General features: G+C 43.8%; 1 protein-coding gene across 5 annotated transcripts in view; it reads left to right on the plus strand.

Annotated features, from left to right (window-relative positions):
* The window catches only part of LOC307040428 (serine/threonine-protein kinase WNK1-like), a 28311-nt gene extending 12618 nt beyond the window's left edge, over nucleotides 1-15693 (plus strand). For 3 of the 5 annotated variants that reach the window (XM_079683240.1, XM_079683241.1, XM_079683242.1), the window contains 25 exons: nucleotides 1045-1202; nucleotides 2377-2465; nucleotides 2550-2769; nucleotides 2877-2978; nucleotides 3104-3470; nucleotides 3582-3745; nucleotides 3969-4052; nucleotides 4426-4461; nucleotides 4915-5046; nucleotides 5224-5319; nucleotides 6168-6241; nucleotides 6326-6488; nucleotides 6578-6694; nucleotides 6964-7077; nucleotides 7188-7236; nucleotides 7330-7467; nucleotides 7644-8584; nucleotides 8706-8780; nucleotides 8897-9016; nucleotides 9119-9428; nucleotides 11136-11313; nucleotides 11450-11643; nucleotides 11765-11935; nucleotides 12021-12244; nucleotides 12634-15693. In XM_079683240.1, coding sequence (XP_079539366.1) covers nucleotides 1045-1202; nucleotides 2377-2465; nucleotides 2550-2769; nucleotides 2877-2978; nucleotides 3104-3470; nucleotides 3582-3745; nucleotides 3969-4052; nucleotides 4426-4461; nucleotides 4915-5046; nucleotides 5224-5319; nucleotides 6168-6241; nucleotides 6326-6488; nucleotides 6578-6694; nucleotides 6964-7077; nucleotides 7188-7236; nucleotides 7330-7467; nucleotides 7644-8584; nucleotides 8706-8780; nucleotides 8897-9016; nucleotides 9119-9428; nucleotides 11136-11313; nucleotides 11450-11643; nucleotides 11765-11935; nucleotides 12021-12244; nucleotides 12634-13020 — 4703 coding nt within the window. In that variant the 3' untranslated portion in view covers nucleotides 13021-15693. The remainder of the gene's footprint in view (nucleotides 1-1044; nucleotides 1203-2376; nucleotides 2466-2549; nucleotides 2770-2876; nucleotides 2979-3103; nucleotides 3471-3581; nucleotides 3746-3968; nucleotides 4053-4425; nucleotides 4462-4914; nucleotides 5047-5223; nucleotides 5320-6167; nucleotides 6242-6325; nucleotides 6489-6577; nucleotides 6695-6963; nucleotides 7078-7187; nucleotides 7237-7329; nucleotides 7468-7643; nucleotides 8585-8705; nucleotides 8781-8896; nucleotides 9017-9118; nucleotides 9429-11135; nucleotides 11314-11449; nucleotides 11644-11764; nucleotides 11936-12020; nucleotides 12245-12633) is intronic. The other 2 variants (XM_079683243.1, XM_079683244.1) reach the window with 2 other exon arrangements.
* Nucleotides 15694-15797: the final 104 nt, after the last annotated feature.

The raw sequence follows: 15797 nt of genomic DNA on the forward strand, positions 1-15797 counted from the left end.
CTCTTTCTATGGCTTTGCCTCAACAGGTTTTTTTTCTAGTGTTTGTCCCTTACTGTCTTTTAAAATTATTGCAGGGCAGCATAATCTTTTTGATCCTTCTTTGTGTCCAGGGAACTCTCCCTACTTTCTGTCTATATATTTTTTATTTTATTTTTATTTCACATTCTTGGGTATGTTCTTAAAATGTAGGCTCTAGCCTCAGCTGTGCCCCATTCTGCTGTTTGGAATAGGGTACTGCTGGTCATTGAGTAAGTATGAACTTTTGTAGGCTGGTAAGTGTGACAGTGTGCTGTAACACACATCAATATCAAAACTATTACATTTCAATAAACCGTTTTTCTGTGTAAGACCTGATTTAAATGTAAAAGGATCTATTAATAAAACAAGGCCAATGTGCAAAGACACACTGCTGAGCACCGTAACTAGCTATGGGATTTGCTTCTCTCAACCTTCACCATAACAGTTTCCTCCTGCAGGTGAGGAAGACACGGTAAGTCACACTTCGAAAGGTGAGTGTAATATAAAAGGAACATGTGGTTGTAAGGTAAGGTCTTGATAAAAGTTATTTCCACAGCTAGTCATATTTCTCTCACAGAGATCATTGGCATTCCATTGAATAAATGACACAGTATTTTGTCCTAGGTATTGTTCTTTTGGACATTGCAAACAACATTAATTTGGGCTAACTAGTGTGTTCCGCACATTGGCGACCTCAGTCACATTCTTACATCCCAACATGTTATGGTCTTACACAGACAAACACGTGCTTTCTTCTCTGCAGTCTAACTGAGCCCAGCCTCTCCCTCCTTTTTTTGTTTTCTTTCTCTTTTTTGCTTTCCTCCCCCTTTTTATTTTATTTTTTCTCTCTTCCAACTTTCATCTCACAGGTTCTACTCCATGAGATATCCACAGGATGGTCACTCCTCTCATCCTGCTCTTCCTCAACCCCTCACGGGTTAGGGGAGCAGAGTGGCAATGGGTTGTGAGAAGCCCACTCAATCAGTAAGGAAGTTCGAGAGTTCTGAATAGTTGTTTTGATTTAAGGTACCCCTGAGTTCATGGCGCCTGAGATGTATGAGGAGAAGTACGACGAGTCAGTGGATGTGTATGCCTTTGGAATGTGCATGCTGGAGATGGCCACCTCAGAGTACCCTTACTCAGAGTGCCAGAACGCAGCACAGATCTACCGCAGAGTTACCAGCGTAAGTCTTCTTTTCAACCCTCCATGTCAACCCTCTGCCCTGCCCTCACCTCTCCCTTTGTGCCGAGAAGGCTAATGTCCCATTTGGAATGATTTTAAATGACCACAGACGCCTCTTTATCAAGCTTACATTACGTTTATATCCTCTACAATTGTTTTTCATTGCTTAAATTCAGTTTGTTCTTGTATATGATAGTTTCTTTCTTTCTTTGTCCTTTTACTGAATCATGGTGTATGCTGGTTAAGCACGTAGACTGAGACGTAGATGATTAAAGGCTGAACCAGCAGAATTCCTGCTAACAGTTAATGGTTCAGTCTTGTTATGATGACAGAGGGGCAGCAAATCTCAAAACAAACATGCTTTTTGGTCTTATTCATACACTTCCTACTGACTTAGTCACTGACAAGTCACTAATATGATTCATACTCAATAACTAGTGCCTCACCGATTAAAACAACTTTAACCTGTTCCAAGTTAGTGTACAAAATGCTCCTTGAAATCCATACCTATACCTTAACTGAAAGTATACTGAAGTGATTGCCTCATGAACCTACAAAGGAGCCTTTTTTATTTTCCCCACTGAAAACGATTGAGTTCTTCCGCTCTTTTGATGACTCATAAATTGCTCGTATTGCAGAGCATCCAACACGGTTGACTCAGATGAGAAAAACAAAGAGCTATTGTGGTGTTGAGCCTAAACTTGGGTAGTGTCACATGCTCTAGCTTTACAGTAGTATTCCTTGGGGACATGTGCTCCTGTTTTTCCTGTTTTGATATTAAGCTCATCTGTTCAGCCAGTCCTCCATTTTCCTGTAGCACCATGTAGTTTCCTGTTGCTATTGGTTCAATACATCACCTCTCATTGACTGTCCTTTTATGAGTTATGCCATCCTTTCCCCACACAATCTGAATGTAGTTAATTCCACCCTATAGAAAGCATGCCATCCTTGACACATTATTTGACATTAGTTTTTTAAAAGCAACCCCTTCCACTTCATTCAATGGCCTTTTGACATTCATTTATAAGTTATACGTTTTATAAGAAAATAAGGTTTCTAATTCCCAGTCCTCTGAGAGATGAGAGCCTCTGAGCTGTAAAGGAGATAAAGGTTATAAGAAAAAGATCATATGAGAAGAAGAACCATTCTCATTCAGGGTTCTGTGTTTCCTATAGGGGGTGAAGCCAGGCAGCTTCGACAAGGTGGCCATTCCTGAAGTGAAGGAGATCATCGAGGGATGCATTCGCCAGAACAAGGACGAGAGGTCTGTATCTTCAGAGCATGTAACAGGAAGTCCAGCTCTCCAGGAAAACATATCTTTGCTCACGGTTTGTCTCCCTCTATTAAGGTATTCAATCAAGGACCTCCTGAACCATGCCTTCTTCCAGGAGGACACGGGGGTGCGTGTGGAATTGGCAGAAGAAGATGATGGAGAGATGGAGCTTATAAAGCTGTGGCTAAGAATTGAGGATGTAAAGAAACTCAAGGGGAAGTACAAAGATAACGAGGCCATTGAGTTTTCTTTTGACCTCCTCAAAGACGTCCCAGAGGATGTGGCTCAGGAAATGGTGAATTTAACTTTGAAAAAGTTTATTCAGTCTTTTAAAAATGGGGTTTTAATATAATTTGTTTAAATGTTTAATGCCTAATTGTATGTCATGTCTTTGTGATGTAGGTTGAGTCTGGTTATGTGTGCGAAGGTGACCACAAGACCATTGCGAAGGCCATAAAGGACAGGTCGTCTCTAATCAGTCGCAAGAGAGCACAGCGGCAGCAGGTGTGTAAATGCTCACTACATAGTGCATTTAAAATGTTAATTATGTATATTTGATCCTGTTTATATGTTGTCAATTGGGGTTCTCTTAAGGCGTTTTAAAACATTTGCCACTGACTGTCTTGCAGGTCAGAGAAAATCAGGAGAAGAGAAGGATAGAGGAAGAGCAGCAGGGTCAGTTACCCCCGGCTCAGCCACCAGCCCAACTGCCAACAGAGGTGCCTCAGTCCCAGCCCGTGCCCCAGCCCGCTCCCTATGTCTCTCCACAACCAAACCCACAGATGGCCCCCCAACCTGCATCTCAGCAGAGCCTTCAGAGCTCCAACTATATCACTCCTCAATCCACCCAACTGGCCGGCATGGCGCAGGGTGTCCCTTTCATCCCCCAGTCAACGGGACAAGTCCCAGTTCATGTTCAGAGTGTGACCTCCATCCAGCCGGAGTCAGAGGAGCCTGAGGCGGACCAACACCATCAACTACAGCACACTGGAGGAGGTGAGTCTCAAAGACGATCAGATAACCCTGAAGCCACAATGATCAAACGTTTTCATTTTTAAAGGTTAGTGAATATTTTCATAAACGAACCTTCTTGTCCACCTCTCACAGCCGTTCACATGGGAGACAGACTGTCCGGTTCCACCGTCCCCCCTGAGATCCAGCCCCCTCAGTCTGGAATATCCTACAGCAGCCCTCCCAGTCAGCATCTTCAGCCCCAGGTGTCACACCAACAGACACAAAATGACCAAACGCTTCAGCAGCCATTGTCAGTGGTGAGTCTAGTTAAGGAAAAAAACAAGACATCATGTTTGTCTGTTGAAGAGAATTAGATAATGTGCCTCTCAGAATTAAGTATACATTCTAATCCTGTGTCTAACCTAATGGGCTCTTTATGTTTCTACTTTTGAGCTTACCTTTTCCCCTCCAGCTACACGTTTTTCGTCTCGGATTTTGCTTATTTATCTTTACCACGTTGTTTTCTCTGTGTGACTTCAGGTTCAAACCCAGATGCCAGTGGTCCACCCTGAAGTTGTTCCTGTGGTTCCCGGCAGCCAGTCGGTTGCCGTGGCTCCTCAGCAGGTAAATGTTGAACTGCATGTCTTTAAAGTGGAACTTCACGCCAACAAGCTTTGTTTTAATGACCCCTGGCTAAAAGTTTCAAATCTGTTGCAACTAACAACAAACATATTGTACATGTCAGGCTGTACTGAACGCTCCCTGAGTACACTTGTATATCACTGCAGCCGGTGCACTTCAACCTCTAAAGGTCAGCAAAGCACTTCAGAGGCTGTTTAGACCTTTTTAAAGCTTATATTCTCTGTTTTTTTTATTGAAAGTAGGTCTGTTCTGAATCCCCGGTTTTTCAGACTCTCATGTTTTTTTTCTCCCCGTAGTTTTCTTTTTATTCTCCAGTTTTCCACTCTTACCCTGTGTTATGTTTTGTTTCTTATAGTACGGAGTTTACTACCAACCATCGCTTCCCCCTCAGGTAGATGAAATGTCCCATTTCCCTGTTCCTTGGTAATACACCCAAAGCCTTTCTGAGGGAAATAAAAAAACATATTGTCTATATTTTCACAGGTGTTTGGTTAGTTTTGACTTACTTGTAGTAGGCATTTCCAAACAGAATGTATATTATCCAAACACAAATGTTATCTTAGCTAACGAAAAGGGGAACAGTCATGTACATGCTTCTAAAAACACGGGAGGGTTCTCAATGTTCACTGAGGAATATCTTGACAGGCCACACTGTAAAATAGATCAATGTTCTGCAGCTATGTTGACAAACAGGTAAGTGTGGGTTTGGAATAGAGCCAAAGAGTCAACCTCTGTAAAAGGTTCAGGTTTAGTGCCCAAGATTTCTAAAAGGAAAGTAGGTCAACATCAGGACACTTTGATTTTATTCTTGTTTCTGACTTCTTTTCCCTTTTACTTTTAATAGATTCCGACCCAACAAGTGGTGATACCCCCATCTTCTCAGACATCCTCACCCCAACAGCAGCAGCAGCAGCCAGAAAGCAGCGCTACTCTCCTGAGCTCCACTCTACCACAGGCTGGAGCTCAGCAGCTACAGGTGACACACACCTCCCATGCTCAGGCTAAGCATTTATCAAACCCTGACATATCGCTTTATGTTTGCATTTTTTCTAAATCTTTTTTTTTCTTTTCTCTGGACACTCAACTCTCATTACCATGGTTGTCCCCTTTTTTCTTCCCCTCTGCATGCTGCTCATTCCTGCATGACTTTTAGTCTTGGGCCAATGATCCAAGTCCTATCCTGTCACCTCCACTCAACGCAGAGCACCTTTACTTCCTCTATCAGGCCTCTTGCCTCTCTGTTCTGCAGGTACTCCGAGCAAAACAACAGAAGTTGTGTGGGTGGGTGTATGTGGGTCAGGTGTGAAGTATTTGGTTCCTGTTCTGTAAAATGTGTACATTTATCCTTCAAAAGACTACATAGAATTTAATTATAGAGAAAAAAAACACATAATCCTTGTCACTTTTATTATAGAGAACCAACATATGATTAACTTAATTTCTATATGTTTTTTCAACCCACATCTACAAGACCCCAGACCACAATTTCTACTCAAAAGTGAAAAACATGGAATAGTGTTGGGAATTCGCCAAAACATTTTCACATCATTCTGTTCTAAAAACAGCTCAAAGGTTGTTTTTTAAGCTATAAATCCTCCAAGAAATCAGTAACCCCAATAGATGTGTCTGCCTGTAATAAATATTAGACATTGTATCACAGAAAGCGCAGTATTTGAATTACCTACAGGGCTGGAGTAGTAATTAATAGAACAGCAGTACCTTGTTTAAATGTTATTAATATCCATATAAGCACAGCAGAGAAAAATTGCCACATTCTGAAGGAAATGAAAACTCCATTACACAGCAATATTTACACAGTGCCTGAGAGCTGAATAATGGCGTCGCTTGTTGTACCCAGACACGTTTCATCCGGTTCAACTGCTCCACCTCGTGGATGGTCTGGTTTCCATAATCCCTTTCATGCGGATAGTTTATCACCATAAATGACCAAAATAACAATGGAATGAATTTCAATTATTTAAAAATGATCATGGGTTTACGGTCCTAAAAATAGAGTAATGCACAAGCAATGGGACTTGTGTGGATATTTGCTTTTGACATGAAATGTTTGATTAATAACAGTCTTCTGTGTTTCAGGCCCCTGTGAGTGTTGCTCAGCCAGCCCCAGTGGAGCCAGGGTCTTCTGCTCTGGTGCCTCCATCTGTAGAAAGGTGAGGAGAATGTTATTGTCAAAGGTTTCACCAGCACAGCACATTGTGTCTGTTCTCTCTCTAACAGATCCATTTCTCCTTCAGTTGCCTTTCGGATGCAGCTTCAGGTCTTAGTGACGGCAATGAGGGAGGCTCTACATCAGGAGGCCGCCATGAGGGCCGCTCACTGAAGCGTCACCAGCGGCGATCAGTACGCAGCCGCTCCCGCCATGAGAAGACTGGGAAGGCCAAGCTCAATGTTCTCAGTGTATGTATCTGAACTGATGAGTTCATTTAAATCCTGTCTTATGGTCTTTGTCATTCAAACTGTTTTTAACCTGGACAAATGTTTTGCAGATCTCAAATGTGGGAGACAGAGTAGCTGAGTGCCAGCTGGAAACACACAACAGGAAGATGGTGACCTTTAAATTCGACCTTGATGGTGATAACCCGGAGGAGATTGCACAGATCATGGTAGACAAAACATTTTAACTCTCAGATTGTGTTTGTTACAATAAATATATTATCTAAAATTGTAATACCCATTAGATAGAGTATGCCTTGAATTTGTAACTGAGAAAGAAAATCCACTCTGAACAGAAAGCTAGTGAAAAAGGACACATACAACTAATGTTAAATATTTACTACATCAACCAACACATTTTACACACATTTTTGAAATGTTCTCTCCGTATATGTAGTTTTGGTGATTTGATTTGAACTTCTTTTGCTTTTTGTTTCAGGTTGAGAGTGAATTTATTTTGGAGAATGAGCGGGAGTCCTTCATTGAGCAGGTCCGTGAAGTCATAGAAATGGCCGATGAGAAAGGAGAGGGCATGAAGGACGGCTTCCCTCAGGTATTTCTTTACTTCACATCACCTTGTTAGCCAAATATACATTTTGAGGAATTTAAAATGTAATCCTGTTGAACCTGACCATTGAACTGTATGCTTTTATCTCTTTGCAGATGATTGATCTCCAAAAACAGCCAGAGCTGTCTATCCCTATGCTGCCAGGTAAACTCCATTGAGCCAGAAATACTGTCATTATTTCTTTTAATGAATTCCAACTCCTGTCTTACAATCTTCCTCTCTTTAAATTCCTCTCAGGCATTTCCCCCATGACTACAGCGCAGGTGGTGCATTCGGCAGGTCGGAGGTTCATAGTCAGCCCAGTGCCCGAGTCTCGTCTTAGAGAACAGTTTTTTGGCGGTACTTCGTTTAATAACTCCTTTGGAGATGAACCAGGTGAGAGAAAGCTCATTCTCTGTAGAATCAACTGTAAAATGTTTGAAACTGCATGAAAATACTGATTAAAAGTCATTAAAAAAAGGCGCTGTTAGTGTTATACCCTAACTGAAAACAAAACCTTGGCAGATACATGTTTTTGAAAAATATGAATATACTTGACATTTCTTTTCTAGCTCCCTCTCTGCCACTGGGCCTGTCTCTGTCCGCTCCTTCTGGGACTTTGCAGCAGGCTTTCAGTATAATGAAGCAGGCTCGTCTGGAGAGAGGCAGCACCCTGGATCCCTCTGAGCAGGAAGCAGGCCCTGTCCCGGCCCCTGAGGCAGGACCCGGCCCCCACTCTAACACTAGCCTCGCTCCTTCAGAGGCTGTAGCTCTGCCTCTGAAATCCACTGCAACATCCTCACCATCCCCCCCAACTGGGAATGTTTCCCCTCCACCTGCAGTCACTCAGTCCCAAAGCCCCGCCCCAGTCACCAGTGATCCCAGTCCCCCTGTTCAGTCAGCCCATGAAGCAGCCCCCCCACAGCTTCCATCAGCTGCCAATATCCCCCCCACACCATCCAGCGTCTCCCCTTCATCAGTGCAGACCTCCGTCCCTGCAGGCCCCGGGCCCCCGAGCAGCGCCTCGGTCCCGCCTATCGCCAGTGTTTCATCCAGTAGTCCTGTCTCTGTCCCTACTTCAGAGCAGCAGCCTTTTAACGGCACTGCATCGTCCTCCCAGCCTGTGAATTCGTCCATCCCTGCATCACAGTGTCAGCCCGTCCCCGTTTCTGCTCAGCCCACGCCCCCCAACCCGGTGCCTGGTCCAGCTCAGCCCGGGGAGCCAGAGGGAGCTGATCTCCAGAACAAAACGGCTGGCAGAGATGATATCCAGGCGCTGGATAAAAAGCTCCGGTCCCTCTTCAAAGATCAGAGCTCTGCGTCAGTGGATCAGAACACCGGCACCTCTTCTCCTCCCACTGGGACTGCTTCCCCTCCCCCCGGCGCCGCCCTGGTGCCCCCTTCAAACCTCCCCCTCTCCTCTGGAGGGCAGAGTGTCCTGGGCCTGACCACCACCTCGGGACAGGGTATTACTCCAGCAGGACAGACACCTCTAACTAAGTCAAGGGCACATGTAAGTAAAAACTACAGCATACAAGAATGTATCTAAAATGCTGCTTATTGCAACAACAACAACAACAACAACAACAACAACAAACAGTTTGACTCATTTCCTTTTTTGTTTTATTTGAAAGACTTTACCTACTGGTTTTGACCAAGCTGCTACACCTCCATCTGAACTTGTACCTCCATTTCCTGGACCAAATCAGGTGAAGTTACATTTGTTTCATTTACAGTACCTGTTCTACTCTCAGGCTTTTGTAGTGTCGATGTGCATATGCAATACTTAGATGGTCCCTTATACCCCGTGTGTTTGTCTCCACAGTCTCAGAAACCCCTGGGTAATTTAGAGGCCCAGTTGAGGAGAGCTCTGAGCCCGGAGACCGTTCAGGGAGGCAGCAGAGCGCAGTCTCCAGCAGCAGCTTTCACTCTGGGGCGCTTCCAGGTACGTTTCAGTCACGGCTTTAAAAGGATCTGGTCAGTTCAGTTTAAAACAGATAAACCTTGTGCTCGGTATACTCAAATGTTTCCCTCTCCTCTTCTCCAGGTGTCTGTTGCTAATGATGGTTCGTCCAGCATTGTTTCCTCTTCTTCCCTCACGCCGTCCTCTACCTCTTCCTCTTCTTCTTCCTCTTCGTCTTCCTCTTCCTCCCCCTCTAGTCCAGAAAATACCCTCCACCGGTCATCCGCTCTGTCCAGAGGGGTTTGTGAAATTGACTCTGGAAATCGAGCCTCTCCTCTCTCCGCTGACTCTGCCAGTCAGCCCACTACAATTGGCCGCTTCCAGGTGTCTACAAGCACCAACGCCACGACTGGGACAACCACTGGCTCCAAAGTGGGACGTTTTTCAGTCTCAGGTAAATACCAGGTTTAAATTCAGCTAGCTTTGATACAGGGTAGCCAACACGGTGCCCGCGCGTGTTCTAAAGATAGCACTAGTCCCAATGCCCCCGGACCCCCTTAGAGCAGGGGTTCCCAACCTTTTTCCCCGAGAGCCCCCCCAAATTACTCCTGTTGGAAGTTGCGCCCCCCTCCCCCCACACACACACAAGGGGGGGGGGGGGGGGGGGGCGCGCAACAGTGGTAATTAAAGTTTCAAAGTTTCAAAATGCTACAACTACTGCTGTCACAAACTCTATGAATGTGAAGTATTTAGTTAAAGGAGTAGAAAGCGTAATTAAGGAGCACTATGGAGTGACTGATGGTTATTGGACTCAGAATTAATTCCTTTGGATTCCCGCTGTATGAAGAAATGAAAGGACGGCACAAGTGGAAACAATTCACAAAGGGATTTAACTGTTTAAAACACATGCTCGAAGTAAGCCAGATTTTGCCGATGTGTTTCTGTGGATTCAAGTCGTAAATAATCTACAAAATGGAGGAGACCGATCTGATCGGAGCAACTGTGACAAATAATCCAACTGAAACCGGCATGGACCATGACTATGTTTTAAAAATGTGCTTATCCAGACAAGCCTGGTTTGGACACATTATGCCCAGAAGAAACATTTCTATTAAATTATTATTATTTATTATAGAAAAAATTATGCATTTCTGTCTTTTTATGCCTTTATTAGCTACTAACTTGAATTTGTATTCAAATTAATCAATTATATTGTGTACTTTATTGTCATGTAGAGACAAGGCTTTTAGCGACGATCATGTATTGTGTTACAATCATATGTTCAAATAAAAAAAAATGTAGGCCTCAAATCATCTGAGGCCTGGCGCACCCCCTGCGCCCCCCCCAGGTTGGGAACGACTGCCCTAGAGGAGGTGAGGTCCACCCCCAAATAAAGCAGGTTAAAATAATTAGATTGCATACATTTTCTTTAGTAAACACTGAAAACGGGTCCCACAGACCCAAACAGCGCACGAAGGTTAAAGCTAAGCATATAGTGTTCAAATGTGCTAAATATATACACTGCAAAAAACAAAACAAAGAGGAGTAAAAATAGCCCCCGACTTGTTTTTTGTTTTTTTTAAGTAGCTCTCATCGTAAAAAAGGTTGGAGACCCCTGGATTATTGTAATTCCCTCCTTGCACAGGACTCATATCAAACAGTGTCCTTCTATATGATACTTGACTAAGTACAAAACTGATGCTTCATACGTTCTGAAAGTCCATCTCAATGCTAACACTTCCCCTGAGCTAGCTTAATGAACCATAATAAGGGTTTTCAAAATGGATCATCCTATTATCACAGCTACCCTTTAGTCCCCTTTGATAATTGAATATGATAGAAGTTGTGTGATGTCTTTATAAACAGCAAAGCACTCTGACTCATTCACTATTTTTAAACGTATGCTATTGGCGGAGGACGCAGTGGGAATGACTATTTAGAGCTTTGATAGCATCTACAAGCTCAGTAAACTTATCCAGCTACTGAATTTAAACACCCATTATGTTTATGTTCATCCAAGGATGTTTCATTCTTAGATGAACATTTAACAAAACAAATGTTCTTCCAGATGTTTAGGGTTCATTTTTAAATCACGTGTTATTATCCCAGGTCAACATATTCTAGCTTTTTTAAAATGTGTTATGTGTTTGTTTTCTCCCAGTCACCCCCGCTCCAGCTGCAGGCTCCAGTCCAACACATGGCTCCAGTCTGCAGAACGGTCCCTCATCGTCAACGTCTGATCCTCAACACTCACACACCCGCTACAGCAGTGACAATGATGATGACTCTGAGAAAGAGGATGAAGCTCTGAAAAAAGAAATAAGCCGTCTCAGAGAAAAGTATGTCACGTGTACACAATACTTCAAACTACCTTTATTTCCTCTTACACACTTATTGCAGAAGTCTGTCTGTATTTGAGTTTTTCACAGGTCAATACAAATATTTGAAAATGACTATGTCTTCTTTTTCTCACAGACACATGACGGAGATCCAGATATTGCAGAGTCGTCAGAAAGAGGAGGTGGAAGCCCTGTTCACAAAGATGGGAAAACCTGCTCCTTCTTCAGTCTTCTCCCCTGCTGTGGCCATGGCTGGAGGTCGACGGCGGCTCAAGAGCAGAAGCCACAAATCGTCTCGCGGTAGTGGACAGCCCAGCCCCGTGCACTCAGGTCAGGACAGTGAACTGTGATACTCACTTTGACGTCTGTCCAGCAATCAGTCACTGAAGCTGTTAAACTGCTCTGTTCCTGGGTAAATGTTGACATGCCTCTGTGGATCATATGTTCACAGCCTCCGGTCCGAGTCATCACAGTTCAGGGTCCCCTCCGAAGCAAAGTTCAGCCTCGGCAACAGAGGCCTCGGAGACGGTAGCAGAGGCCTCTCAAGCAGCTAACGCGGTGGCGTCCATAAAGCAGCTCAGAACCTCTCCATCCATGCCCAGCCTCAGCAGTTGCTCCACAGGTAAGTGAAAGCACTTAGTTTGTTCACAGAGAGCTACTTGAATTGATTTTCTAGATGAATTCTCACCTCTCTTCTTGTTGACCAGGATCAAGTGGGAGCGGCTCAACAAATGGTTCAGGCCCCTGCCAAAACCACTCTGCTTCTCTGACCCAGACGGTTGGATCCTCTTCCTCTCAAACTCAGAAGGGCAAGGGCACCTTCACGGATGACCTGCACCAGCTGGTGGATAACTGGGCGAGGGACGCCATCAGCCTGTCTCAGTGCAAGAGAGGTCCTAAAGCTGGAGCAGCGGCACCTCTGGGACACGATGTAAGCGTTCACTACATCATTGGAGCTCTTATAAGATATGATGTCATGGTTCATATGGGTCTTTGGGGGTTCACATAAAGGACATTGGTCATCGAAAGAAAAACAGAAAAATGTTAGAAAACAAAAAGTTATTTATATATATTTTTTACTTAAAGTAAGTTAGGAAATAGTCTACTTTAGGATATGTGTATCCTGTAGATGTGTTTCACTCGTGACCGGCTTCTAGAGTGCTATGGTCACATGCTTAATAATTAAGCCTAAATTGGGTTCTCACACTGCAGTGTTTGGCCTGGAAAGTCCTTGAATGTGATACTTTAGAAGATGTTGGACACATGTTATGTTGTTGCTGAGATAAAATAGGTAACACAGACTTTTTTTCACTATTACAGATCATCCCTCCGGTCAACCAGGGCCGTAAATTCTCCGCTCCAGGCTACCTGTGCCCAACGCTTCCAACACCTTCTACCACCACGTCCACCGCGTCCACTCACCTCCCCAACCCAGCCGTTCCCTCTGTCCCCATGGCCGCTCGGAAAGGCTCTCTGGGCCCCAGCCCGCAGGGCTTTGGATACACCTCGGCCCAGTACAGTGCCGCTCAGTGGGCAGGACCCACAGGCACGTCCCAGGTCAGCATGCTTAACCCCGCACAGCCACTCACGCAGTACCAGCCGCCCACCACAGCCTCGGTGTCCCTGCACCCAGGATACCACATGGGAACGACAGCAGCCCCCCAGAACCCAGTGGGCCCCGGAGGGTCCAACCTGAGGCCCACGTAGCCCAGTGGAAGCCCCCCACAGGGCAGACAGTCGTGAACGAGAACCACTAGCTCTTTGTGCAGTAGGCTGGTTGGTCTGCTGGATATTGTTCTTTTTATTTTTATTTCAACTTTTATTATGTGTTTTTTTTTTCTGTAATAGAGTGGACCTGTGTGGTCCATGTCCTCTCAGGCAGAGCGAAGTCTGTCTTTAGATTCAGAGGAAGAGTGCAATACACAGCAGTCTCACACCTAGCCTGCCATCAGCTGTGGAACTGAGCTGTGACGAGCCGTTGGTTTGTGTCTGGTGATGAAACCAACTGCAGCCAAAGATGTCTTTTGAGAGCAGACGTTGCAATGTTTTCATTCCTGTGAAGAGGAGGAGGAGGAGGAGGAGGAAGAAGGAGGAAGAAGAAGGAGGGATTGTGGGTCACGTCCTACTGGTCCTGACTTAAAGCCGCACTGGGGCTGAAGACAGTAAAACAACACTTAGACACACGTACAGACACACACCGGACTAAATATGAACCCTGGTTGACAGACTTGTGATAACATGTTAAGTTGTTTCAGAGAGCTATAGGGGGGAGTGTACAGAAAGTGGGAGATAACAGTGGGATAGTTTGTTCCAGATGGATTAGCAAAATGTGACTGGTTGAGTTGGGAGGAGAAAGTTCTGGAAAGTGAGGCAGGAGTGTAAAGGATAGGGTTGCAGTTTGAATACATCCCTATGAACTATTAAGTAAAATGCAATAATGGCAAAGAGTAGATGAACTGTCCCTTGTAACTGTGGCCTTAATCCCCAACACATTTAGATATTGACTTTGTACATAGATATTTCTTCACTGGGTTATGATTCCACATTTAGCATATTTATGTTCCTGTGAGTCTGGTGATATGAGTTGTCACCCATTCAGATTTATTATACCAGTTTATTCTTCACGTCTGACATATAAACAGTGGATCGTCCACTACTAAAGTCATTGTCCTGGTGTTGACCACCATTCGCAGTGTGAAACTTGAGAGGTGATGCTGCTGAAAATCACAATCGGGTTGAGGTAGTTTGCAGGGTGTGTTTTTTGTCTTGTTTTACACAAGAAGGAATTTAGAATCCAAGATGACACATTAAACAGCATTAGTTTGGCAGATATGAGCAGTTCATTATCTGCTTATCATATATATTGTAGAAAAAAAATAATTTTGGTTGATTTCAAAAGTATTTGTGGAAGCTTTTAGTCTCTCCCAGTTGTTTACACAGATGGTGCACAGCGCATCGATGAAGTCATGCTGCATTAAATATGTCTGCTCATAACATTTAGCCGTCACGTCTCAAATCACAATTGTCTGGGGTTCTCTCTTTCTGTGGTCTGTTTTTGTATGCGTATATTTAATAAAAACAAATGTTCTTTATGGACCTGTATTCAGCCATCAGATTTTGATGTTGTTTCACTGTAATTATTATTATTAAAGGTTGTTAAACAACATGTAGTTAAAGGAATATAAAAAGTGCAATTGCAGGGTTGTTGTCATTGGTATCCTACTCATCACGCAGGAGTAATCCTGTCGTTTATTAAGCTCTTCTCTCTATGACTGCCCTGCCCCCCCCCATCCCTTTTTTTTCCTATTTTATTGTACATATGTTAATGTGAGGGAAATGCTTTCATGTAGAGCATGCTTGTGGTGACCCACTCTACATGCACATGCTCTACTACCTGTAAACATGAGGAACACTTTAGTGCCTTGCATCCTCACTAAGGACAAGTTCCAGATTCATCGATTGCTGTAGCTGTGATTGGTCGGCAGAGAAACAGTTAACCTGTACACGATGTAAACACCACAGGTGGCTCCTGCACACAGCCTGTCAGAGGATGTAACACTCTGAAAGTGTAGACCCCACACAGGACTGCAGAACAAAGAGCAGAGTCATGTGGAAGCGTTTCTGCTCCGGCCACACTTCCCTTTGTGTTGTGTGATCAGCTGTGTATTTATATTTGGCTCATGCGTACGTGGATTTGGCTGACATTTGTTTTTGTGGGTTTATCATCATTAAACTGTTTCATAGACGCACTTGTTCAGTCGGCGGGCGAGCTGTATAAAGGTTTAAACGTTTTCATGCTGGTTAAACGTTTGTCTCCGCACCTCACGAGTGCCATGCTGTCATTGTGACCCTTTCTCCTGCTCGTAGATTGGATGAATAGTTAAACTTCTCTAGAGAAAAAATAAGTTACTGCAATGCAGAATATGCAATGTTTAAAGGGACTGAGGGGTAATGGAAACATTTGCATGCTGATGAGGGGTTGTTACCGACTTCAATGTTTTTGATATTGGAATATTAGAGATCTTTTTTTTAATTATTATTCTTTGCCTTCCTGAGTCGATCTGTCCGATTGCCATTCACCAATATCACAGGCACACCTTTAATATCAAACTATCGCTAAATGATTTCTGCATGCCGGCTTCACTGGTGTTTCATCTTACAAATGACTTACAACTGTACAGCACAAGGTCACAACAAAGCTCTTATAGTCCCTCTGCTACAATCAGTAATTATCCCACCTCTAAGGTACTGGCACGCAGTCACATCTGTCTTTATTTCTGATCCCTCCTAGCTGACTTCCTGTGATTCAGTGTTTGTTTTGTGTATGTTTTTCACATTGTACAAAATGTAAAAACAAATAAAAATACTATCAATTAAAAACTTGTCATGCTCATTGGAATAATGTTTCTAAACCGTGGTCCCTTTTTTTAATATAAAAAAGAAAATCACATTTATAATAACACTTCTCTATAAATATGTATGAT

The sequence above is a fragment of the Notothenia rossii genome (genome assembly GCF_949606895.1).
Source record: "Notothenia rossii genome assembly, chromosome: 5".
Taxonomy (NCBI): Eukaryota; Metazoa; Chordata; class Actinopteri; order Perciformes; family Nototheniidae; genus Notothenia; species Notothenia rossii.